Source organism: Drosophila grimshawi, unplaced genomic scaffold, assembly GCF_018153295.1.
Source record: "Drosophila grimshawi isolate 15287-2541.00 unplaced genomic scaffold, ASM1815329v1 contig_848, whole genome shotgun sequence".
NCBI classification, from domain to species: Eukaryota; Metazoa; Arthropoda; class Insecta; order Diptera; family Drosophilidae; genus Drosophila; species Drosophila grimshawi.
Window position 1 is genome coordinate 1,258,468 of NW_025063692.1, and position 23,424 is coordinate 1,281,891.

General features: G+C 42.4%; 10 protein-coding genes across 10 annotated transcripts; 3 read left to right on the top strand and 7 right to left on the bottom strand.

Moving 5' to 3' along the window:
* Positions 1 to 270: 270 nt before the first annotated feature.
* On the bottom strand, positions 271 to 1,526 carry LOC6569220 (FAD-linked sulfhydryl oxidase ALR). The gene is made up of 3 exons (XM_032741313.1): positions 1,223 to 1,526; positions 929 to 1,164; positions 271 to 864 (listed from the first exon to the last, which is right to left on the bottom strand). The coding sequence occupies exons 1-3, from the start codon at positions 1,394 to 1,396 to the stop codon at positions 702 to 704; spliced, it is 573 nt and encodes a 190-aa protein (XP_032597204.1). The 5' UTR covers positions 1,397 to 1,526; the 3' UTR covers positions 271 to 701.
* A 388-nt stretch (positions 1,527 to 1,914) lies between these two features.
* On the bottom strand, positions 1,915 to 4,197 carry LOC6569229 (beta-parvin). Its single transcript, XM_001995521.3, has 5 exons — positions 3,933 to 4,197; positions 3,398 to 3,487; positions 3,057 to 3,328; positions 2,738 to 2,922; positions 1,915 to 2,652 (listed from the first exon to the last, which is right to left on the bottom strand). Exons 1-5 carry the CDS (start codon positions 4,051 to 4,053, stop codon positions 2,217 to 2,219), a joined length of 1,104 nt encoding a protein of 367 aa, XP_001995557.1. The 5' UTR covers positions 4,054 to 4,197; the 3' UTR covers positions 1,915 to 2,216.
* Positions 4,198 to 4,381: 184 nt separating this feature from the next.
* On the bottom strand, positions 4,382 to 4,940 carry LOC6569230 (transmembrane protein 203). Its single transcript, XM_001995522.3, has one exon. The coding sequence runs from the start codon at positions 4,938 to 4,940 to the stop codon at positions 4,506 to 4,508; it is 435 nt and encodes a 144-aa protein (XP_001995558.1). The 3' UTR covers positions 4,382 to 4,505.
* LOC6569231 (ribonuclease P protein subunit p20) lies at positions 4,382 to 5,754 on the bottom strand. The gene is made up of 2 exons (XM_001995523.2): positions 5,445 to 5,754; positions 4,382 to 5,370 (listed from the first exon to the last, which is right to left on the bottom strand). Exons 1-2 carry the CDS (start codon positions 5,607 to 5,609, stop codon positions 4,951 to 4,953), a joined length of 585 nt encoding a protein of 194 aa, XP_001995559.2. The 5' UTR covers positions 5,610 to 5,754; the 3' UTR covers positions 4,382 to 4,950.
* Positions 5,755 to 5,855: 101 nt separating this feature from the next.
* LOC6569233 (cytochrome c oxidase subunit 6B1) lies at positions 5,856 to 10,793 on the top strand. The gene is made up of 2 exons (XM_001995525.2): positions 5,856 to 5,945; positions 10,321 to 10,793. Exon 2 carries the CDS (start codon positions 10,343 to 10,345, stop codon positions 10,574 to 10,576), a length of 234 nt encoding a protein of 77 aa, XP_001995561.1. The 5' UTR covers positions 5,856 to 5,945; positions 10,321 to 10,342; the 3' UTR covers positions 10,577 to 10,793.
* LOC6569232 (zinc finger CCCH domain-containing protein 13) lies at positions 7,183 to 9,096 on the top strand. The gene is made up of 3 exons (XM_032741407.2): positions 7,183 to 7,697; positions 7,764 to 8,650; positions 8,720 to 9,096. The coding sequence occupies exons 1-3, from the start codon at positions 7,598 to 7,600 to the stop codon at positions 9,032 to 9,034; spliced, it is 1,302 nt and encodes a 433-aa protein (XP_032597298.1). The 5' UTR covers positions 7,183 to 7,597; the 3' UTR covers positions 9,035 to 9,096.
* Positions 10,794 to 10,810: 17 nt separating the features above from the next.
* Positions 10,811 to 11,438, bottom strand: LOC6569234. The gene is made up of 2 exons (XM_001995526.2): positions 11,152 to 11,438; positions 10,811 to 11,029 (listed from the first exon to the last, which is right to left on the bottom strand). The coding sequence occupies exons 1-2, from the start codon at positions 11,377 to 11,379 to the stop codon at positions 10,934 to 10,936; spliced, it is 324 nt and encodes a 107-aa protein (XP_001995562.2). The 5' UTR covers positions 11,380 to 11,438; the 3' UTR covers positions 10,811 to 10,933.
* Positions 11,439 to 12,540: 1,102 nt separating this feature from the next.
* Positions 12,541 to 16,815, bottom strand: LOC6569235 (transmembrane protein 198). The gene is made up of 4 exons (XM_001995527.2): positions 16,100 to 16,815; positions 14,735 to 15,103; positions 14,114 to 14,611; positions 12,541 to 14,052 (listed from the first exon to the last, which is right to left on the bottom strand). The coding sequence occupies exons 1-4, from the start codon at positions 16,340 to 16,342 to the stop codon at positions 13,873 to 13,875; spliced, it is 1,290 nt and encodes a 429-aa protein (XP_001995563.1). The 5' UTR covers positions 16,343 to 16,815; the 3' UTR covers positions 12,541 to 13,872.
* A 459-nt stretch (positions 16,816 to 17,274) lies between these two features.
* LOC6569236 (AP-1 complex subunit beta-1) lies at positions 17,275 to 21,222 on the bottom strand. The gene is made up of 2 exons (XM_001995528.3): positions 21,147 to 21,222; positions 17,275 to 20,707 (listed from the first exon to the last, which is right to left on the bottom strand). Exon 2 carries the CDS (start codon positions 20,649 to 20,651, stop codon positions 17,874 to 17,876), a length of 2,778 nt encoding a protein of 925 aa, XP_001995564.1. The 5' UTR covers positions 20,652 to 20,707; positions 21,147 to 21,222; the 3' UTR covers positions 17,275 to 17,873.
* Positions 21,223 to 22,134: 912 nt separating this feature from the next.
* Positions 22,135 to 23,270, top strand: LOC6569237 (uncharacterized histidine-rich protein DDB_G0274557). The gene is made up of 3 exons (XM_001995529.2): positions 22,135 to 22,385; positions 22,508 to 22,575; positions 22,653 to 23,270. The coding sequence occupies exons 1-3, from the start codon at positions 22,368 to 22,370 to the stop codon at positions 23,065 to 23,067; spliced, it is 501 nt and encodes a 166-aa protein (XP_001995565.1). The 5' UTR covers positions 22,135 to 22,367; the 3' UTR covers positions 23,068 to 23,270.
* The last annotated feature ends 154 nt before the right edge of the window (positions 23,271 to 23,424 follow it).

The following is a 23,424-nucleotide window of genomic DNA, read 5'->3' on the forward strand; positions in this document are numbered from 1 at the left end:
ATAAACATAAAAAATAATCATAAACTTGTCTGCTATCGTATCGCAGCATATTTTATATCATCTACTTGAGTGACTAATCTCTCGCTCCGAGAAGTGAATAATCATAAACTTTTTGCTCATTGACCTTCTTGATATATCTATTCGTTTGCTTAGAGTGCATTTTAGCTGTGAAATTTACAGTGACAACTAATTTAAATTGTGAAATTCACCTGAAAGCAATTAATCATTGCTCCACTTATGTTCGTACACAAAATGATGCAACTTCTGTAGTCAAATATGCAATGCGATTGTCGTCTTTATTTGCACCAAATAAGACAAGGGGCATTTTGTAAGTGGTAGTTATAATACATAAATACAGAAAATACGAATTTTGTTCCACAATGTAACTCTTGCGGGGCCAACTCTTGACTCCTTACATACATTTTTATAATATGTGCAAATTACAAAACGTTCAATCCGTGGAATAATCAGTCAAATAATTTGCTCCAACTTCAACTGTGAAATTAAACTAGAAGTCAGAGCAGCTTCACTAGTTTTCGGATTTAAAATGAGCCCCATCTTCATTGTGTCCGAATGTGTTTGACGAATACGTACAAAATATATGATTGCAATTTTGCCAGCATCGCTGTTTGTTTAGGGTTCGAGGGAAGGGGTTGGATGGCGGATAGTTGCAGAGTGTATTGTGTGTTGCATGTGTAGTTCTAGTCACAGGAACCATCCAGCCAGCCGTCACGCCACCTCTCATTTACTTTGCTGCAATCGAACAACGGCTTGCCAAGCTTATCATTCACACGATTGTGGAACTTGCATAGCCACTGTGCGAGATCCTTTTGCGAATCCACATTGACTGGATTTACTGCAATGCTGCAAAGACAACATGTATACAATTTATATATATATTCATTATTTGTCGTGTTTGCAGACGTACTCTTTACGAATGTCCTTGGCACAATAATCGCATGGATATAGACGTGAGAGTACATCGAAGAATGTTCGCATATCACGTTTCTCAGTGTCAGTGGGATTGTCGGCATAATATGCTGCCATGGTATGCAGCAGACCCCATGTGAATACACCCAAACGGCTCTTGTCCAGTGGACAGTCATCTCGCGGCGCAGCAACCTCAACAGTCAGCTTCTCATTGGCCGCCATTTGTGTTTCCCCCTACATAAGTGCAGGGAATATGTAAAATCGGAGTCCAATGAATTTGATTCAAAGTCACCTTTGTTGGCTGCGTGCCCGAGATGTTGAGGCGCTGTTGCTTGGACCATGACTTGAAATCGTTGCAGGTGCGACAATTGCTATCCGGCTTACTGTTTCTGTGTCCGCTGAATTGTGTGCCTTCAGCCGGTGACTCCGGTTCCGATGAATTTTGCTTAAATGTCGATGTGGACATCCTATGATCGTGATCTGGCAATTTTCGCAAATCGGCTTTTTGAAGACGACATATATGTGGAATCGGGCGCCGTTTCGATTTCGAGCTACCTTACCATGATAGCTGTGACGTCGATTGATGTAATTGCACATGGGTAGGCAGCCAGAGGCAGTCAGCTGTTTTCGTTAACGCAATATTGAGTGCTTATGTTAACAGCGCTGTTAACGCCGATTTGCTATGTAAGCGCAAAAGTGCGCGGCGTTAATGCACACTGCTGCAATCCGCCATTATGTGCCGCAAAACTCGAGTTCAAAATTACACAACATTCGTGTTTTGATATTACTCCACTTTCTGAAATGTTTCCGAAAAGTCATGAAGCTAAATAGCTATTAGCTTGCGTATATACTTGTATATTACGATAAAAATTCTAATTAATTGCATGGTATTAATTAATATTATAAATTCAACCAAAATAAAAGACTTTTTGTCTGCATGTCTTGATTATACTTACTTATAAAAGAACTAACAAACAATTTAAATTGTCAAAGGCACATTTATTAATTAAAATGTAATGTATAAATTCATTTAGTAACAACTACGGCATGGTATCAATGGTAAATACAAGTTAACAATCGAGCGGGTTAGCTTTATTGCCGGCCAACTGGGCCAGCATCTTGCAACGGGTTAGACACACACATATAATCAATATAAATAGTTAGGACGCACGGGTTGTTTCGTTTTGTTTCATTGAAGTTGAATTCCATTTACGATTTGGGCATGCATTAATCATTAATTGATAACAAAGTTATAAGACGCCGAATGTGGATGACGTTTAGATCAGCTAAGCGTAGTCCCTAAACATGGTGAACAGGCTGTAGAGGACACGTAGTGTTGACTTCAGATCCATATTGACAATGTCCTCGGGGCGTGCCTTTGGCTTCGGCAGACCGACATCCTGCATCAGATCGAAAGCGAAGGCCACATTGTTGACCATCTGATCGGGATCCTGCGGCGTCAGATGGAACTCGTGCAGCGGAACAAAAAACCCGCCCAGCAGACCCATCAGCAGGCACAGATAGACGCCATCCCGAAAGTCTGTGTTCAGGTCGTTGATCTCGAAGTTCAGCTTGGCCAAATGCTTGTTGACAAAGGTAATCAGCGACTTCTTCACAACGGCCAGTTTATCGGGTGCACAGTCAATCAACGTATCGAATGCATCCTTCTCGCAACGCATGCCCAGATCATCGTACTCCGACGTGATTTGCTCCTGATATTTCCTATACACAAAAAAAAAAAACAAAAACAAACCAAACAAACGAATGCATTTTTATACACTGAAGTTAACTAGAAATCACTGCTTACTGTGCATTCATAAAACCGGCGCTCATCTCGGCAATCACCACGGTGACAAAGACATTCTCTGGCAGGCGAACTGGTGCACGGAAATGACGCACCAAAGCGACCAATAAATGCAATATGGCCACAATATTTTTCGAGTGCACGCTGGCCACCGACCATTTCGGTATCTTCTGATGGAAACCAAGTGTCTGCAAGGGGAGAACAATGAATGCTTGTCATAACTCTTGCAAGTTTTCAAAATCGATCGATTGAAAATGGTATATTATTTTTATAAATATATATTTAAATATAAATATTTTTTACACAGTATTGTGTAGCTTACGTGATTGACAGCTGAAAGCACAATGTTCAGTTTCTCGTGCTGACCCTGCTCGGACTGTGTGACTTCTGGCACGTCCAGTTTCTTGCCGGTCAGCTTCTCCCAGAGCTTGTGCAGCACTTGGCCGTCGTACATGTCCTCATCGAGCTTCTGCACAATGATGCGCTGCTCGGCGAGCTCATCATTGATCCAATCGATCAGTATCTGTTGCAGTTTTAGCACCTCCGGATCGTTACTCGATTGGGGATCGATGACAGCGCGCTGCTCATGCTCGCCTATTGGGAATGATTTGAGAATGGCGAGTTAAGTTCCATTTTCGAGTAGGCTACTCATCTAGTACTTACGCAGCGCATAATCCTCGGGCGGTATGTCGAACTGACTGGGCGAGCCTGGGGAGTCGATTGCGTATTTGCCTTCCTCTTGGACTTTCTTGACTGTGCAACAAACAACAATAAAAATGACAGTGTCAGCAAGCGAGTAGCCAAGAGCACAAGTGTAAACAATATATGGTGACGTCATAGTGTATATGATAGCCCCCCACCCCCAGAAACACCAAACAATTCTCGCAAACACTAACACAATCAAACACACAGTGCACACCGACAGCAACCCAATGCGATCAGAGTCTTTTTGTTTGTTTGTGTGCGTCACAATATGTAAATGACGCAATGTTTTTTATTATCGCCAGCAGACACAGTGCACATCTGCTTACAGAATCGTTGAGCAAACGCTTGAAAATGTGCTGCGTGTGAGATTCTTTGTTGCATGGCTCAATGGGGCCATGTAATCGTGCATTTGTCGTGGCGTTGGAGCTGAGTGTTCGCCATATGGGGCCATATTCAGAAGATTTCACTGCGGTATCCCAAATTGGGAGCTCACCTTCGCGAGTGCCGCGTTTCCGTCCGAGTGTGCTGAATTTATCCCAAAAGCTATCCTCCTTTTCGCCCTTCTTGATTGTCGTGGGCGTGTGCGGCGACTTGGGACGATTTAATGTCGACATTTCTGGTCACTACAGGGCAAACAAAAAAACGAATAAAACAAAACGAACAAAGTAATGGGACTGATAGACACTCGATTATATTATCGGTTAGCTGGACTCGCTCACAGTTTAATCGTCTATTCGCGAACTATCGATCGGTAACATGAAAATGTTAATATATCGAGCGTATTTATTTTTTCTTTCTATATGAATATGTGAAAATACCAAACGCAGTGGTGGAACTATCGATGTTTGACTCATTCACAATATGGACGATATTCGATTTGTCGATGTATCGACGTAACAGAAATATGTTAAAGGCAGTTTTTGAACATATTTCCATTGTGGGTTATACAAAAAACTTTGTATGTATTTCTATGTTCACAACTTGCGTACAATAATACATAAAATAAATCATAGGCATAATTTCTCATGGATATACATATAGATATACAGTTTACAATTTTCAGTTTTTAAATAGAGTTAGGCAGCTGGCAGGCGCGCACTGCAACCAATTGCAGCAGCACGAAGATGGGCGAAAAGACTTCGCTGTACTCGAGACCCGTTTTGCCCGACAGTTTGAGGCACAACAGATATTTAAAGATGGCGATAAGTACGAGGAAATATGTGCTCCACATGAACCGATGCAGGGCCTTGCGCTTGTTTTCCGCGTCGAGGTACATGCGAATGCCAACGATGACGCAGAAATACGCATTGCAAATATCGATGAAGAACAGCGGACTGAATATGCTAAACCAGTCGCACAACAGTTCGGGGAACACGTTGTTGAATGTGCCAGCAATCTTTAAGGCGAGCGCTATGGTGAACACCAGCAGGCCACACAGATTTACCAATATCTCAAACTCTGTTAGGCCAAGCCAACGCACAAGCTCCGATAATTTGAACATGATATCGTTGTTACTTTTGTTGTGGATTGCTTAGTTTCTGCTGCTGTTTCTGCGGGTGCTGCTGACGTTGCTGGTGGTGCTGCTGGGGCTTGCGGTACGTCTGTTGCTGTTTATTGGTGGTGGTTGTGTAGCCGGGCTGCGCTGGCAGCTTGGGTACGACAATATCGAAGAGGCTGCTATTGTAGATCTTAATGTGCAAGGCGGAATTGTTGCGCTTGCGAAATGTTATGTCGTCCTCATCACAAAGTGGATGCAGTTCATCCACCAGCTGTATGGTGGACGTGTTAATTGCGTAGCTGAGTGCCCCCTCCGAGTTCTGGATGAGACGCAGTGCCAAGTTGATACCTCGTGTAATGGAATAGCCCATGCAGTGCAAATAGATCTCCTTAGCACCCGAGTTCAGTAGATCTTCGCATCGTTTCTGTTGTGCCTGTGCCAATTGACAACATTTATCGTTGAATAATAATAATAATAGTTTCAACAGCTTGACAACTTGCTGCTTACCTTAAAGTCTGTTTTGCTTGTAATGTAAATATTGCTTCCGTCGGTGTTGGCAGCACGCGGCGGAACCTTTCGCACAACTCGATGGGTGGTTTGGCTGCTGCGCTGCTGTTGATTTCTATTGGTTCTTGGCTTGGCCCCTCGCTCGGTTAGATTGCTGTCCATCATCGAAACAAACGAAAGGGCTTATATTGAACCACCCATAACTTGACGGCGTTGAATCGCGTTTATTACATATAGATGTGACTTGATATGATGAAATGTTAACGCTAGCACTCGATAATCGATACCGATAAGGCATTCTGCCAACAGAGCACTATGCTGTCAAATTAAAAACTAACTTGTACTAGTGAACATCTGGCAACTCGGCTCTAGCCGATATTTTTAATTCGCTTTTGTCACACGCAACACACACAAACACTATCGTAGCCCAGTTCGTGTTCGTAACAGCGACAAACTCCAAGCAGTTGGAAAATTTTCTTCGTACTTTCCGAAACAACAAAGGTATGTTTTTACCAAAGAAAAAAGAAATGAAAACGCACAACAAACAAAATCAGAATGCAATTCACTCAAATTGTAAGCCAGTGGCTCAAATATTGTATTTATGCAACAACACACAACACTAGTATTTGTCATAAGTTCGCTCACACGTACACACACCCACACATACACATTTCGAATGCCGCTGGCTATAAAGGCTTTAGCAGAAGGCAACGAAAAAGAATTACATAACTTCTAATTTAATTTTACGGCAAATATGTTGAGTGAGTGAGTTCAAGTTATGCTTTGGCATAAGTAAGTTATGTATTAAGCAAGCGTTCTAAGTTTAGCGTTTAGCGTTAGTTACATAAGTTGGGAATGTGCGCTAAAACGCAATTGGTTCGAAGCTGCCACCCATCCCACACCGCCCCCGCCCCACCCATCACCGTTAAGTTAAGTATCCGTATCTGTATCCCCCAAAACCACAAAGAAAAACAAAACAAAAAGAAAATGAGAAAAATGTAATTATGATAAACTGACTCCTTGCACAGCGTTTTGGTCCAAGTAACGTCTTGTATTCATGCGTTCAAGTTCATTTTTCCATGCAGGACGTACAAAAATCCGCTCCCAACCGATTTCAGTTAAGCAAAGTTACAAAGCAAAGCCAAAGAGCAGCAACCAAAGCAAGCAAGCACAAAAACACATTAAAACGCACGCGACGCACCGCACCAACACCCGCGCGCAACCCGACAACCCTACAACAGAACCCAGCTGGAGGTTGGCAGGCTGCAAAAAAAAAAAAAAAAAAAAAAGGGTGCCTGCCCCCAGCCCCTCATCTGAGGACAACCAACAAGAACAACAACAGCAATCAATAACATCAGCAGCAGCGGCATCAGTCAACGGTCATCGTAACAGTGGCAGCAACAGCAGCAGCAGTTGCAGCAACAGCATCCTCGGGATAAAAGCATACAAGTAAATGTTATAATTCCTTATTACAACCCAAAAAGTCCAAACGAAATCAAATCAATTTGCAATTGCATAAGATTTTGAGTTTCAGTGCAAATATTCAAATTGCCTGGCCTGCCTGTGTGAGTATGTATTTATATTGTATACTTTATACTGTAGACACATGATTTACCGGCCATGCCATTAATTCTCTGGTACTTTAATGCTATTTGTGTGTTTTACAGTAAGTAGTCCGCCTTCAGTTATGCCAACTGCACAAACACACACCCATACACACATATATATATATTTATATATATATATATTCGCATTACTCACATTGTCATGGGTACATTTGTGTTGTCCTCTGGAAGTGTGTTGTGCACAGAAAAAACTAACTTCTAATTGTAAAGTTCGCACAAAATCAACGCGGCTCAGTGTGGCAACTCTGCCCGTTTTTTTTTTCTTTTTCTTTTCTCATCGCTGTTATTAACAGCAACGAAAGATGATTAAACAAAGAGCATGCACAATAAATTGCAGAACAAATGTGAGCTGCTCGCTGCTAGCAACAAAACTAAATAAAACATACAATAATTAAAGTGTATGTCAGAAGATGACAACCTAAAATTGTGACGTATGGGGTAGTAATACAAGCACGCAGGTGGCAATCAGGCAACAGGCAAAAAGCAAATTGTAAAACACAATAAATATACATATGTAATTATGTATGTATGTACGTATGTCTTAAAGTACTGACGACAGAGCAGAAGGTGTCGCCAAATCGAATCGAAACAAGCAAACCAAAAAAAGAATTGTATATTTTGTGTATAGGTATACCGCATACAAATCGTCTCAACTGCAACTGATTGATTTAACGCGGCACAGTTTGAATTGCAGATCAACAAACGCCGCAAGTGAAGTCCGACTCTGACTGGGCAAAAAACGACATGTCTGCGGCACGCTTACCGTATTATCAGCAGCAGCCGGAGGAGGAGCAGCAACTGCAACAGCAACAACAACAGCAGCAGCAGCGCAATCGGCGCAGCGTCAGCCGTGGACGCGGCACCCAGCGTGGTGTCAATGGTGGCTATCATGAGCGCAGCAATCGACGCGAACGTAGCCGTTCCGTTGAGCGTGGCAGGCGGTACAGTCGCAGTCGCTCCGTGGAGCGCCAGCGGCGACGACATAGCCGTGATCGGGAGCGGCGTCATCAGCAGCATCGTCACCACAACCACAACACAAGAGATTCACGTGATCGCTCCTGGGAGCGGGAAAAAGAACGGGAGCGGGACCGTGAGAGGGACTACTCCAGACGCAGCAGCTATTATCAGCGGGATAGTCGCAGTCGTTCCACAACGCCGCCCTCGCGACGTCAACAGCAGCAACAGCAGTCGCATGGCAGCAAACAGAGCAGAGGTGCAGGTGGTGGAGGAGGAGGAGGGATAATGGAAGACAGCATGGATGAAGTGCGCATGCCGTTACCATCAGCAAATGCATCTGGCAAATGCAACGACAAGGCCATGTCTGCTGTGGGCGCCTATTACAATCTGGATACGGATGAGCCCTTCGACAAGGAGCGCATACATCGCGAGATCGAGGAGAAGCTGCGCGAGACTCTCGCTCGCGACGGTAAAGTATATCCGCCGCCCAAGCCAGAGGCATCGCATCCAGTGTTCGCCAACGATGGCTCCTTCATGGAACTGTTCAAGAAAATGCAAGAGGAGCAACAGCGACCACAGTATCAGTCTCCGCAGATGCAGCAGTTGCAATTGGATGCCGCAACAGCCGCAGCAGCAGCAACAGCAGCATCAGCAACAGCAGCTGCCACTGCAACAGTAGCATTGCGTGAGCAGCAGCAACAGTTGGATAATTCAGCATCAGTTAATGTGTTTGGTGCACTGCCAGCCATTGCCGCCGGCGCGGCCAGTAGCCCGGCTGCTCCCTATATTGCGGCCGCGGCGGCTGGCAAATCGGCGCCGCCGCCGCCAATGGTGGGGCGTCGTCGTGGTGGAAAGATATTGAAAACGGGCGTTGTGGCCAAGCTGAAGACGCCCAATGAGCGAGATGTGGATCCCAAGGATTTCTGGTCGCTCTATCTGGCTGAAGTGAACAAGTACAAGAGCAATGCCTGCGATACGGACAACGGCAAGCGTCCACTGGTCAAATAGGAGCAGCAGGAACACATGCACACACACACACACACACACACACACACACACACACACACACACACACATGCACAGACATACAACATGCAACAAGCAAGATAAATATATATATATTTATATATATACCAAAATGACAAAATGAACTTGAATGCAGGCAATTTACAGAATCCAAACGGTGCGATTGCACACACACACACACATTCATATATATGTATATGTCTATATATATATATATATATACTATTTAGATATAAGCATGACAACATAGCTCAGCAGTTGTATTTTGTTGTTGGTTTTCTTTTTTGTTTAATTTAGAAGGGTGGCTCCTCAGCTCACTCACTTCTTATTCTCAGCCATTTGATACGAAAGAAAGGAATTAAAAGAAATGGGAAACTTTTGATACGTAGTAGGGATACTATATCTCAATTCCTTTAGAATTAGCAATCATTTAACAATAATATATAAATATGTAGCCAGCATATATATTTTGCAATTTTGGGATCACAAACGGAGGCAATGGGGAGAGGAGCAGCAATGAGTATAAACGAACAGCGCCTCACTTATGAATATGAATATGAATATGGATATGAATAATAATAATATGTAATAAACAATAGTGTAGAACTTAAGCCGTAGTTTGTACATTTTTTTAAGTCTACAAGTAGAATACTTTTTAACAATATGATATATATAAATATGTATTCTGCAACATTATATATATATATATAATTTATATAATGTCTGTACTTACACTTATCACTTATCTTATGAAAGATCGTTCATACAAACATCGAAACATGGACTAACGTATTATGATTCTTTGTGTATCTCTGTCTCTTTTTCTCTCTTTTTTGCACAACGATCGAAAATTGAATTTGAAATTGACTTTGACTTTTAATTTGAATTGATTAATTGTCAATGGACAATTATTGTTACGATTACCATTATTATTGTCAATATTATTAATTAATATAATTATGAATATTCTTAATTGCCATTTTTCTTTTTCATATTTATACTTTTCTATTTTGTCCATAAAACATGCCTTTCGTTTCTTGTTGTTACATAATTCCATTACACACATACTATATAAACTATCGCTATCTCAATACCTGTGTTCAATTTGCGCCCTGGTTTATGTGTCAATCTATCAATCTGTCAATATCTGTCCATCGATTTTGGTTTTGCGTTTATTCTGTTTCGTTTCGTTTCGATTCAATTCGTTTCGTTTTGTTTAACTAAAAGTCAATATATATGCAATTTTTCATGTCCAAAAACAAAAACAGCGATAAGTCGTCAGCCGACAACATGTCCGCCTATAAGATGGAGACCGCTCCCTTTGATCCACGTTTCCCCAACCAGAACGTGACGCGCTATTGCTATCAATCCTACATTGATTTCCATCGTTGCCAGAAGAAGCGCGGCGAGAACTTTGCGCCCTGCAACTACTTCCAGAAGGTCTACAAGACGATGTGCCCCAATGCCTGGGTTGAGAAGTGGGACGATCAGCGCGAGAGCGGCACATTCCCGGGCCGCATCTAAGCAGCCTGCCCTTCTCGTCAACCATTCAATACAAATAGCAACAACAACAACAGCAACAACACCAACTCCACAATACCAAACAGCAACAACATCAGCAAGCGCAAGCAGCAAATAATGCACTACAAATAGTTAATACCGTATAGGGGAGGCTACACCAATTGCAACCAATTGAAATGAAAAAGAATAGCAACAAATATAAATAAATACTTGTTACAAATTGTCATCGTTGTTTTATTTGTTCGTGCAACCCGTTAATATGGTCTATGAAATATGACATGAAATACATAAAAACAAAAAAACTCAGCCGGGCAACAACTGTGTATTAATCAGTAATAAGAACATTTGCAAGTTGAGTTATTAGTTTAGCAACGTGATGATCAAATTATCCGCAGTAGATGCATCCTCGGTCAGATGTTGCCCCTTCTGCTGCACACGCACTTTGCCCTGACTGCACTGCAAGATGACAAGCAATTTTGTTTACAACATGAGAGAGATATAGGAAAGTTTAGGTTACATATATTTGTGTGCATTTATATATGTATAGTATAAATCTCAGCTTATAAGCCGATATTTACCAAGTTCATGGCAGCCATAAGGTAAATGCCCGGCATGGCTATGTGCGAACGCTTGTCGGCCAACAGTTCTGCCATGTTTGTGGCCCCGTTTGGGGACTGGCGGCACTTGTCTAGGATTTCAGTCTCAACTGATTCCTGCAGCGCCAGGGATTCGAGTACCTCGTATTGGTCCGCCATCGGCCAGAGATGCTTTAGGCTCGCGGAGTTCACAGTCGAATGAGGAAACATTCGCCGTTGTCAATGCTCACGTTGCGAGTGCAACGCCAGCGAATAGTTTGTTTACTCTCCTAATCACTATCAAAAACGCATTGGTTATTTATTCGGCTCGCATTATTTATTTTACTTTGATTTGTTTGTTTGTTTCGTTTTGTTTATAATCTGGTTGTGTCATTGTGCCTAGCCTCTGCGGAATTCATAGATTTTAAAGTTTTGCTTTTATTTGTTATATCTTTTATTGTTTTAATTATGTGAAGTGTTTTTATATTACTACTTTAGTATGCACACCATATTAAATGGTTTTTGTTTTTTTTTATTTAGATCATTTATCAATATTAACTATTAATTCTCAAATATTTAGCAACTCTTGTTAGACAATAGTTTATTTTTTTTTGTTCTTTTGTTTATTCATTACTTTTGTTACTCCTTTTAAATGCTGTGCGTTTGAGTACACCCGATTAGACATTGCACCCTACTATGAATGAATTAAACAACTTAAGATTAGTTGGTTATAATGACGATAAACAATAAACAAATAAAACAGTTGCCAGAAACATTTAACAAAAATTCTTTAGATACAATTTCGAAAAATTAACAATTGCGGACGGCAGCAATTTTGATATAGCATTTGGTTTAGGTTCAAAAATATTCAACTTTTAATAAATAACACGGCTTGTAAGCTTGATGAATAAAGTGTGTGAGTTTGAGTGTGTTTTTGTCAATGTCTAATCTGACCTTATCGGGCTATACGCTGTATAGTAATTATTTCATTATGTATTCAGATTTGCTTCAACTTGATGAATCGATCGGATTCATTTGAGTTTGTACTGCAGCTTGCATGGATCTTAGACTTAAACTTAGCTTAAACTTATGATAATGTTGTTAAAATGTTTCTGCGCTCGCATTTTGCGTCTTTTACGCATAACTTTCTTTGGGCAATCAATAAATCGAAATCTTTGGCTTACTCACTAAAGTCCTAATAGGCAATCTCATTCTACTTTGTGTTTTCCATACCTTCCAAATGAACTGTACAGATTTGGCGTAAGGTTTTAAAATTCGGTTCCCTTATAAACTGGATATAATTTATTGTACTTAATAGGTATGCATATATAATATATATGTATGTGTATATATATGTATTTATGGATTACTTGATCAAAATCGAAGGAAACATCAGTTGTAACTAGTACATGCTATGTACTTATATATTTAGGTATTCTTAGAGCGATTCACAAATTGAATAAGTTCTCTAAACATTGCTCGGGAGCAATTCTATGCTTGAATAATGATATACATACATACATAAGTGGATATATAGCTCAAGTATATGCGTGTAAATGTAATTGGTAAATACATGCTGAACTCGTAGAATTATAACACAGATACAAAATCAGTAGTAAAATGTTCTTCTGTTTTTTTGTTGCGCCTCAATTATTGATTATGTTTTAAGCGCTTGTATTAGATAATATAGTTTTAGTTCCAGTTTACAGAGAGCACACGAGGAATACGCAAAACTTAGATATGATTTAATATATATCCTTTCGTATATATTAAATTTAAGAGAAACAATGCTTTATTCCAACTGGCCTATCTCATCACTCTGCGATATACGTTACGATCACGAATTTTCTGTGTACTTTCTTACTTTCTAATAAGAACGCAAGTCAATCTAACTTATGAAACACGGCTATATTTGACTCGTCTATATATACCTGTTAGTAACATTTTAGTTTTGTTTTTTTTTGTTTTAAGCGAGACTTGAACATGAGTTTCTTGTTTATTATTTTTTATATGATAATACCTTTAAATTAAATATCTACGTTGAATATGCTCTTAAAGTGCTAGGAATGCATATACTTATTAGATGTTGGGCTGAAACGTAATCGATCTTAGTAAAAATGAGAAAACAAATCCCCCAAATGCATTTACTTCAGGGGCTATCGCTTCTCGTCTAGATCTCATACTTTTCAGCCCAACTCTCATACATATATCGTATATTGTTCACTATATTCCCATATCTCCATTTGAAATGTGCGTTTTGGCTTTTTGTTTTCTATCCAGCTTATTCGCGGTTGATTTTTATGTGATTTAGTCTAGATATTTTTGAAATATCAGCATTACATTTAAGACCTTTCCGCGAAATCAGCCGACAATTGTTACTCTCCATCTATCTTTTCTAAACCGTATTCTGTAGTTATCAAGTTAAAGCTTCTTCTTCGTCATCATCATTCATTATTCATTATTCATTGTTCATTGTTCATCTGCCAAGTTGGCATCTTTTATCTTTACCACGTTCGCAAGATTTTTGTGTCTGTTTGCTTGCAGCTGTTTTTACTGTGCGTGTCGCTGCTTAAAACCCATTAGCTACATGCTCTACTAAATCCGTATGTGTCCATCTCTGCTCGTTTAGTTGCCCCCGACCTGTGTCCTCTGACCTGTATCTAAACGCACTCGCTCGCTGTTTCCCCCTTACGGATATAGTTACATGTAGCTATTGCTTGTTTGTTATCCAATGTCGCGTACGATTTCGATCTTGTCGCACAGCTCCGGATCGTGGATGGTGGTGAAGTGGGTGCGATCGCTGCGGAAAGTGTTGCGCTCATTGGAGCTCGTCTTGATTGAACGTTCCGACGGTGTCTCCGTGCCGCTCAATTGAATGCGCTTCTGCAGTGCCGAGACAAAGTTCTGCAAAATTACATATGATAAGAGGACATTCTGTCAAGGATCTTATACCCATTGCACTCACCTGCGATATGATGTCACCGCGTGCCGTGCGAACCTGATACAGATAGCGGAATTTGCGCTGGCGTGCCTCCTCGCGTGTCTCCCGGGTGCGCGACTGTGCCCGCCGCATGGGCACATGGGGATTGCCTGGTGCCGGCTGCTGGCCGTGCGCTATATGCGGTCCATGGGGATGTTGCTGATGGTGTCGCATATAGATGCGTTTGCGATGATCCACGCGCCAAGCTGTGATGAAACACTGCACCATAATGCTAATCACAATGGTCACCGGCCAGGCAGTGATTAGCAGTCCGCCATAGCAGGGCGGTGGCGATGGATGCGGCTTCATATTGAGTATCCAGTTAATCGTCTCCAAGCTATGCATGAAAAAATCAATGGACCCAATTATCATCGCTGTGCCCACAATGCTGGATGTCAATATGGTCACATATTTGACACAGCACAGCGTCAGCACTGAGCAAATGACGGCGCCACCTACAATAGCCACATAAATCTCGCGATACTGCGGAGGAGAGGAGATACAAGAACAGCTTTGTAAGTGGACCAAATGGAGTAGTTTAAGCGGAGCTTTCAGAATGTGAATTTTAACCAATTTATAAATTGTAGTTTACTTTGCACAGCTTACCCCAAACTCGTTGTCCGGCATGGTGGCCACACAGACGGCCATTGCAGCGCCCGAGAGGAGAGCACCGGCAAAAGCGCTGATCAGCACAGAGGCCACTGGATATGTGGAGCCGAGAACGGCGCCGAGCAGTCCGGCAACTATGGCCAGAGCCGAGTCGGCCGGCTTGCCCAGCCACGTTATCTGAAAGTCCTGTAAAATGAATATGGCATTGGCGCCCACCATCAGTCCGCTAAGGAAGCCAACAGCGCGCAGGCAGCGATAGCCCAGCAGAGCGTAAACAATACCAAACACGGCCATGATGGCCCAGAGGAGTGCGGCCAGCGTGTCTGGGCTTGTGGGTGAACATGTCTGGCTGCTCTCCAGGATGCCCTGTGTGACAGACAGAGACGGAGACAAATGGTTAGCAAAGACACACATACGGAAATGGAAACGGAAATGTTTAATTAAATCGCTCAGCCATGCAAAGTTGAGAAACAGGTTTCGGTGACAGGGCGAGTTTTTTGCAGGTGGCTAAAAAAAATATACACTCAAATAACATATTCAATTACCTCTACACTCGAACAAAAAATTCGGTTTTAAATTCAAGTGCAGCTGTTGATTACAATATAATTCGCAGTATTGACAAAAAAACTGGCTTTGTAGGTTTCAATTTCGAAATATAAATAAATATAAAGTGTACTCGTATATACAAATGCTGAACTTACTGAAAGAAAATTAGAAACTCAACAAATAAGAATTGTCCAGAAATATTAAACGTGTCTTTAATGTTGAATTTATTGGGTTTAAGCTTGCATGAAAATATGGCACTTGGGGAAATCAGATTTATTTGCGATTGATAATTGCAATTGGCTGGCGATATTGGAATTGGTATGTGTAATTATTTATCGTCTATATTACTACATTAGTATTATTATTATCATCTGGGAACATGCCAACACATTATCTGCTCAGTGGCGGATAGTGCGAAGACAGTTCAACTCAAACTCAACTTCCTTGTCCTCATTTGCTGCACAGATATATATACATATATATATGTGTGTGTGTGTGTGTGTGTGTGAGTAGGTTTGTTTGCATATGCTTGGCTCGTAATGCGATCAAGGACGAGTCTTTGTGTGAAGCATGGGTGCATCTGCACTCAGGGCCACTGACTGACACACTTGGCGCCACTTGGCCTGCCCCACTCATTGATGATGATTCAGTTAACATGGCTGTTGACACATAAAATACCCACACACACACTCACAAATATACATATGTATATATATATATACAGTTGAAGATAAAAAGAGAGCAAAGTGTTGCATGGAGCGCACTTCTTATTTGCATACAGAGAAACATAACCTCAAAAGGGGTTTAGATACGCACCTTAATTAAAAATGGCCAATCGAGATGAGAGACGCTTTTGGTGTCATCATGCTCCTGGCCATCATAGGCCACATCATAGTTATCCAGCGAATGTAGTGCACTGCTTTCCATGCCTCCAGCTCCAGCTCCAACTCCAACTCGAATTCCAATTCCAATTCCAATTTTTCCGGCAACGCCACCAGCTCCACCTCCCGCTGCAGCCACAACGTCTCTGGCGTCACTGCCATTTCCCGCTCCACTCATTGTGCTCTACACTGCACTATTTTCGCTTTTAGCTAGTTTTTTCTTTTGTTAATTCGATCGTGGGATCAGGGGCAAGATATCGGGCTGCGACCCATGGCCAGGCGGCAGAGCAGAAACAGCAGCAGCAGCAGCAGTAGCAGCGATTTGTATGTCAAAGTTGCAGCTCAAAATAGGGCGGAGTTGGTCTCAAGCACAGTTGGCAGCACCAGCATGTCCAGCAGACAATCCTTCACTGTCTGTGCGAAGTGGGCTCTTTCCAGTTGGACGTTGATTTCTTGGCTTTTGGCTTTTGACTTTTGGCAGGGCTTTTCTTTGTTTCACTTTATCTTATTTTTTTCTTTTTATTTTTTAATGCATTCGCACTCGCATTTTATTGTGTACACTTATTTGTAATATGGAGTTGGAGTTGGACGTTACAATCGGGGCCAAGACAAATTTACTTGTGGTACAACAAAACCGCGTGTGGCAGAAGCGCACAACGAGCGCCCGACAGGGACAACCCCAACACAGCGGTGTGCTGCCCTTTGGCAGCCAAGGCTGCGAGAGCGGGACAGCATTAGCTGGCGTCATGTAGCAACCCTCAAGTGAATGTCCAAAAGCTCTGGAGTCGTGTACTGCCTGCGTTAGTTGGTAAAAGCTTTGCGTTGGGCTTTCGCAGGATAACGGCAGTGTAAGCTCAGGTGAATTTACGTATGACAATCTGTGTGTGTGCAGGTATGTAAATGAGAGACGCACAATCGATTATACCCTGTTAGCATCAACTGGGAGAGAAGGGTATGCGAACCTATTCAAGGCAGTTTGTTTTCATCTTATATAATTGCATTCATAAATGAAGTGTTGGTCTCCGCCAGGAGAATGAATCGATCCCATTCCTGTTCGCTAGCCCATAATACCCAAGCAACAACGAGTAGAATAGGGTATATACTTGTTAATTTGATTATATATGTGTGCTATGTATATTATATAATTTGTTGCTAAACACATGCACATGGTACAAGACAAACATGTATTTTTATACTTAATATTAAGCGCTTTTCAAGATAATCAAATTACTGGAATGATAAACCCTGATTTGCATTTATCCTGTCCGAGCGCTTTACACAAAATTGGTTAAATCTGAAATATGCGTCTAACGATGACATCGATTTTATCGTGCATTCAAAAGTTTTGAACGGGGGGGAAAAGAAAAACATTTGTAGGCGATAATAATAACGTATATGCGTATATCCTGTGCCCATCTATAAATGTATATTGGGGGAATATATGCGAATATAAATATATGTATATATATGCATGTAATCGTAATAGGTAAGTAATAATAATACACTTCAACTTTGCGCTTAATTTGGAATCTTGAGGTGTTCTTTGTTTTAACAGATTTCTCACGTAACATTCAAATAACTACAATAATTAATATATTATGGATGTATATAATTCCATTTCGATTTGTAGTTGGCTGTTCGAATATAATTTGTTATTATTGTTATTGCTGTAGATGCTGTTGTTGCTATTGTTAGATGCTTGGATCAACTTAAGGAGAACGTATGATTGCCTCGTAGGCGGTAAATATTATGTTGGCCACCTCCACAGAGCGCGACTTGAGACTGAGTGTGGCATCTGGATTTCCCGGTTGCAGCTTCAGCTCGAGCAGCACCCAGATGTTGTTCGTTAGTTTGAGCGACTGATAGAGCATATCCTGACCCTCAACGTTGCGCTTGGCAATTGTGAAAATGTTGTTGGTGGTCATTTTGGAGGCGATGCCGTCGGTGGTGCCAATGACACCGCTCAGGCTATATTGCAGCTCATTGGCGGCTGGGATCTCCTTCCATGTGTTAAGGAACACACGCTTATCCAGCTGACCATCCTCGGCGAACAGGACATTTCCATGCACCAGGCAGGCAAAGTAGAAGATGTCAATGTTATTCTTAACGGCCACCTGCAGATTGTTAAGCGGCTCCATGCGCTGAATGGGTCCACTGGTGCCCAGCGCCAAGCTAATTTCGGTTGACTGATTTGGAGGCAGTGGCGGTGCCTGCAGCGGCGAACCGGGCACCAGACCAAAGCTATTCTTATTCAGCTGTATGGCGAAATTGGTCATCGGCTGCATGGCCTTGTTGGTGAGCGTCATGTCCATGTAGACTTCGCCATTGCGGCGCGAGAATGTGCCTTGTATTTCCAATCCCTTGCCCTTCTCCGCTGGCAGCCAGGTGACTTTGGGTATTTGCACACCAACAGAGAGCGAGGTGCCAGCGAGGCCGAAGATGTCACCCAGCAGACTGGTGGCGCCACCAGGCGCTGTTTCATTGGCAGCTGGTGGTCCACCGAGCAGTATATCGAGGCCGCCACCCAACAGATCCACATTGCTGGTAGTTGCAGCTGGAGCAGCGGGCATGGCGGGCGCATTGATGTCCATGGAGAGTAGATCACCGATGAGTGACTCCTGGTTGGGTATGACCATGGCCTCAGAGCCGGCACCGGATTCGGACGGCTCGGCGTTGGCGTTGCCGGTGCCAGCAGCGCGATTTGGAAGAGATTTGCGCACACCAGCGCCGCGACCCTCCACAAAAGCAGTAGGCGGCTTGTGGTAGACGCTGGCCAGCGAGCTAATGTGACAGATCAGCTCGTCCAGCAACGTCGGCTCCAGCAGGTCCGTTTCCTCCGAAATGAGCGGTTTGTCGGCAAGAACTACCTCCTTGGCCGCAGCCGGGTCAGTGGAGAGCAGACGCCAGTAGATAAAACCACGATCACGCAAATCTGGATTATCCGAGTCCTGGGTGGCCAGGGAGAGTACGTGCTGCACTAGCTCCTGAGTGTCCGATGGTCGCTTCAGGAAGAGTTTGACCACAGCGGTCAGCAGCTGCAACTGCACCTGTGCATTTTCATCCTGGAATCCCTCCAGGAAGCTGTCAAGCAGTTCATCGGCATTGTCAATGCGCTCCGCATACTCGCCAATGATCCACACCATCGAGGCACGCGCCTCCGGCTCATCGAGTGTGTCCAGATTCTCGCACAGTGTGCTGATGATGCTCTCGTATTTATTGGGATACTTGCGGAAGATGTCCTTGATGACAACAATGGCCTCCTGGACCACATAGTTGACCTTCGTCTGTATCAGATCCAGCAGCGTGGACACACAACGCTCCGCTGACGGCTCCACTTTGATGGCACATCGTCCAATGGCTCGCACAGCTTTGCGCACAAAATCCACATCCACCTCGGTGGCATATTCCTTTAGCTCACTGAGCACCTGAGCAATATTGCTCTGATTGGCCAGTCGAATCATAATATCCAATTTCTCAAGCTTCACATAGATTGGATCATTGTATTTGACAAAGAACACTTTCATCTCGTGCTTGAGGATGTCCGGTCGCTTCTGGACAATTAAGTTAATGTTACGCAAGGCGACATACTGCACCTCTGGCTCGGAGGAGAGCAGCGTAACGAGCGGCGGCGCCAGCTTCTTGGTAAGCGTGGCACAGAAATCGCTATCACTGGACAACATTTCCAGCAGCTTCATTAACACCTTGACGGCACTGAGGACAACCGCCGCATTGGCATGAGCCAATCGTGGTGTAATCCGCTCGCAAATGGATTGAGCCTCGCGCTCATCCTTCGGACTGTAGTTGGCCAATGAGTCCAGTATGAAGACTTGTCCCCACTCGGTACACTCATTCAGTGCCGTCAGCAGCTTGTTAATCGTCACCGAGTTCATCTCGACCAGGGGCTGGCCCGACTGACTGGCCTCATTGATTTCACTGAGTGCGGCAACGGCATTGGCCACCACCATCGGATTCGAATCGGAGAGCAGATCTTTGAGTTGATCCAGGAAGCCTTGATCCTCGACCATTGTCGCTGAAATATCATATAACTTGGCCACACAAACTGCCGCTGTTTTACGCACATACGGATCCTCATCCTTTAAGCATTTACGCAGAGGCTCGCACAGATATTCGGTGATCTTGTCCACGCGTATGCAGCCCATGGTGCGCACGGCCAGCGCCCGTATCAGCGGATTCGAATCTTCGCAATCCTTGACAAACGTATTGACCGCCATAATTGCCATATCCGGCTGCGATTTGGCATAGTTCATCAAATATAAATAGACAAGCTTCTTCAACTCCAGATTGTCCGTTTGCATGCAGTTGACAACGTCTGGGAACAACGCAGACACATCCTTGCCAACGGTCATGCTGGCAATCACCTTCTTAACCGCCTCCTTCTTCTTCTCCTTCTTGTCATTGTTTAACTCGGACTTGAGCTCGAAAATTTCACCCTTTTTTGTGGTCGTAAAATACTTTGAATCGGTCATCTTGCAGTTCTTCTTACACCGGAACTCTCACGCTTGGAACTTGCTGCTGCAGATAGCTGGAAAAAAACAAAATCCAATTAGTTTTTCTTTAAGCTACAGTTGCGAACGTTGACATTGGTTTGACTCGTCACGCATAAAAATCGAATTACAATTTATCATTTAAATAAAGTACCAATCAAATATATATACACATAATGCCACAGCCCAATACGATGTAATGCTATTGATTTCAATATTACGGCCACTTCCTCGGGAGGGGCGTAGCAGCCCCATTTGAATCTCATTCACACACACACACACAAACACAAACACAAACACATACAGAGATGGGGCGAGAGTTTACTCATATGACGGCTTGAACACGTCTCACACTCTTATCTATTTCAGTTTTGCACGCAACAACACAATGGAGTTTGGAGATAATCTTGGGAGCTATTTGCGTTTACTTAAAGTATCCTTGCAGCTCTTAAGAAATTTTCAAATACTTGTAATTACCTTTAAATGAGCGTTTTCGAAGAATTTGTTTGCTTTTTTCTCCCCTTGCAGCTGCTTCTTGCGTGTGGGTGACTATGTGTGAACTGTGTGTATGGTTCTTGGTAGTGTATGTGCCGCACAGTGTTGCTTAACGCAATATCGATAGCATGTGCATGTCGATTGTTATTCAAATTGATATTTTGTATATTATTTACAAGACGATGGGTGAAAATGCACTTAACTCGACTGCACACGGGAATGGGAAAATGCATGCCAAATATAAATGTGGTTTTTAATTACCGTTATTGTTGTAAATTTTATGTTTTCGTGTCATTGCGTAACACACGAATTTGAACGGTCTAGTTGTAGCTTAATATACAATTACAACTATTTATTATGAAAGTTACGTGCACTTACCTTAAAATATAGTTATGTTGTACTTTGTAAATATATCTTAATTTTTTTATTATGTATGTTGCTATTTTATAAATATATACTTTGCACACTTCAACTTATTTCCGTTGACTGACTTTTGTGCAAGTGCAACCAAGCCAAGAAACAATGTACATTTGTATGGATGTGTCTTCCGTCTCTATACGAAAACCGAAACAGAAGTTTTCATGTAACAATCAGAAATCCCACAAAGGAAATCAAAACAATGGGAAAACTAAAACAAAACAAAACTCTGATTCGCTAATGCAGCAGAGATAGTAACAAAAAAAAAAAAACATTGAAAAGGGGCGTACATTATTTTTATCCTGTCTCTTGATTATATTATCATTATTATGCACGACTCAGGTGTGGTCTAGTGTACTCAGCACCTACGTTAAGGTTTATTTAAACAAAAAAAGCCAACAAATATGGGAACAGAAACGAAACAACTGTAAAACACCCACAATCATCACACACACACACACACATAATGACGATGATAATGTTGCAACTGCAATATCTTCATCGACTATGCGATTTAATACGAGCAAATCATATATTGCTGCTTGCTGGTTGTTTGGATCGCGGCGCGTGCGCCTCGCGCTGCTTTTGACGCTTGAGGCCGGCGCACGGAAGCGAAAATCGAGCGACGCTGGCGCATTCCACGCCAAATTCCAGTTTAGGCCTCATCGTGATCATGGATCGTGTTATAAAATAATTTGGCCGCAGTGTGCCAGCAATCATTCGTTATCGAGCCACTCGAGCGGTCACATCGTCTGTGTTTCAACGCCTCATAAACTCATAATTAAAATGGAAAATCGTTGTGTGGTAAGCAACATTATTTGAGGCAACCGAATGAATATACAGAAAAGAGCTGTTCACAAGTTGTACAGGATTTGGATTCAAAATTTGTTTCCTTTTTTTTTTGCACCTCTCCTTCCCCTATGCAGTTGCTGAAGTTATCGGTCTTGGCTGTGCTGGTGTTGTGTTTTATTTGCGTCCAGGAAACAAATGCTGGGTAAACGATGTTTGGAATATGCATACCAATATACCAAGTGGTTTTTCTCAATGTTTTGTTATTGTTGTTTTCTTTAGAAGTAGCCAACAGAAGAAGAAGAAGATTGTCATCCATGTTCCAATACATAAAAAGATCGAGAAACATGTGCATACAGTGATAAAGCATGTGCATCATCATCACAAGCCGATTGTTCTAAAGGAGGAGAAGAAAATTATACATGAAGAGCATCATCCCATCCAAATCCATCAGACTAAGGAACACATTCATCACCACGAGAAGCATGAGCATTCCTCCCACCACGATCATCACGATCATCATGATCATCACGATCATCATGATCATCACGAGCATCAGCACCATCAGCACCATCACCCCATTGAGCATGTACCCATCATACAGGAAGAGGAGCACATCCATCATCATCATAACTATGAGCACAAGGATGACTTTGTTGGCAGCGATGTGGATGCCAGCAGCAGTGAAGAGCGCTAATTATATAGTTAGTTATAGCCTGCACTGAGTGCTGTAACCCACAACGAGGACGTAGACTGAAAAGCAAAAACCAAATAGCAACCTAATCAAAACGTAACTCGAAAAGTTCTGTGGGTAATGGTGATGTTAACTTTGTGATGTATCGCGTAGAATAAAGTTTTTTTTTATTTTTTTTTTTAAATCATAGTATCGTAGCTTAAGAATCGGTGTATTGCAAGAATAAACTGGTAAAAACAAACTATGCGAAATATTCTTTTCTTCTATTGTATATATGCGAGTGCGCGCCAATCTCTTGATTTTGTTAGTAACTTTTTCCAACACTTGGGCGCTCGATAACGATAGGACTTTTCGATAACT

Coding starts and splice junctions, on each gene's coding strand:
- LOC6569220 (XM_032741313.1), bottom strand. CDS start 1,396: ATGTCCACATCGACATTTAAGCAAAATTCATCGGAACCGGAGTCACCG. Junction 1,165..1,222: donor CGGGCACGCAGCCAACAAAG/GTGACTTTGAAT, acceptor GCACTTATGTAG/GGGGAAACACAAATGGCGGC. Junction 865..928: donor GCCAAGGACATTCGTAAAGA/GTACGTCTGCAA, acceptor TTGTCTTTGCAG/CATTGCAGTAAATCCAGTCA.
- LOC6569229 (XM_001995521.3), bottom strand. CDS start 4,053: ATGTCGACATTAAATCGTCCCAAGTCGCCGCACACGCCCACGACAATC. Junction 3,488..3,932: donor GAAACGCGGCACTCGCGAAG/GTGAGCTCCCAA, acceptor TTTGTTGCACAG/TCAAGAAAGTCCAAGAGGAA. Junction 2,653..2,737: donor GCCGGTTTTATGAATGCACA/GTAAGCAGTGAT, acceptor TTTTGTGTATAG/GAAATATCAGGAGCAAATCA.
- LOC6569230 (XM_001995522.3), bottom strand. CDS start 4,940: ATGTTCAAATTATCGGAGCTTGTGCGTTGGCTTGGCCTAACAGAGTTT.
- LOC6569231 (XM_001995523.2), bottom strand. CDS start 5,609: ATGATGGACAGCAATCTAACCGAGCGAGGGGCCAAGCCAAGAACCAAT. Junction 5,371..5,444: donor CAAGCAAAACAGACTTTAAG/GTAAGCAGCAAG, acceptor CAATTGGCACAG/GCACAACAGAAACGATGCGA.
- LOC6569232 (XM_032741407.2), top strand. CDS start 7,598: ATGTACGTATGTCTTAAAGTACTGACGACAGAGCAGAAGGTGTCGCCA. Junction 7,698..7,763: donor ATTGTATATTTTGTGTATAG/GTATACCGCATA, acceptor TTTGAATTGCAG/ATCAACAAACGCCGCAAGTG. Junction 8,651..8,719: donor TGCAATTGGATGCCGCAACA/GCCGCAGCAGCA, acceptor TTGCGTGAGCAG/CAGCAACAGTTGGATAATTC.
- LOC6569233 (XM_001995525.2), top strand. CDS start 10,343: ATGTCCGCCTATAAGATGGAGACCGCTCCCTTTGATCCACGTTTCCCC.
- LOC6569234 (XM_001995526.2), bottom strand. CDS start 11,379: ATGTTTCCTCATTCGACTGTGAACTCCGCGAGCCTAAAGCATCTCTGG. Junction 11,030..11,151: donor TTATGGCTGCCATGAACTTG/GTAAATATCGGC, acceptor GTCATCTTGCAG/TGCAGTCAGGGCAAAGTGCG.
- LOC6569235 (XM_001995527.2), bottom strand. CDS start 16,342: ATGAGTGGAGCGGGAAATGGCAGTGACGCCAGAGACGTTGTGGCTGCA. Junction 15,104..16,099: donor ATTGGCCATTTTTAATTAAG/GTGCGTATCTAA, acceptor TCTGTCACACAG/GGCATCCTGGAGAGCAGCCA. Junction 14,612..14,734: donor TGCCGGACAACGAGTTTGGG/GTAAGCTGTGCA, acceptor TCTCCTCCGCAG/TATCGCGAGATTTATGTGGC.
- LOC6569236 (XM_001995528.3), bottom strand. CDS start 20,651: ATGACCGATTCAAAGTATTTTACGACCACAAAAAAGGGTGAAATTTTC.
- LOC6569237 (XM_001995529.2), top strand. Junction 22,576..22,652: donor GTCCAGGAAACAAATGCTGG/GTAAACGATGTT, acceptor TGTTTTCTTTAG/AAGTAGCCAACAGAAGAAGA.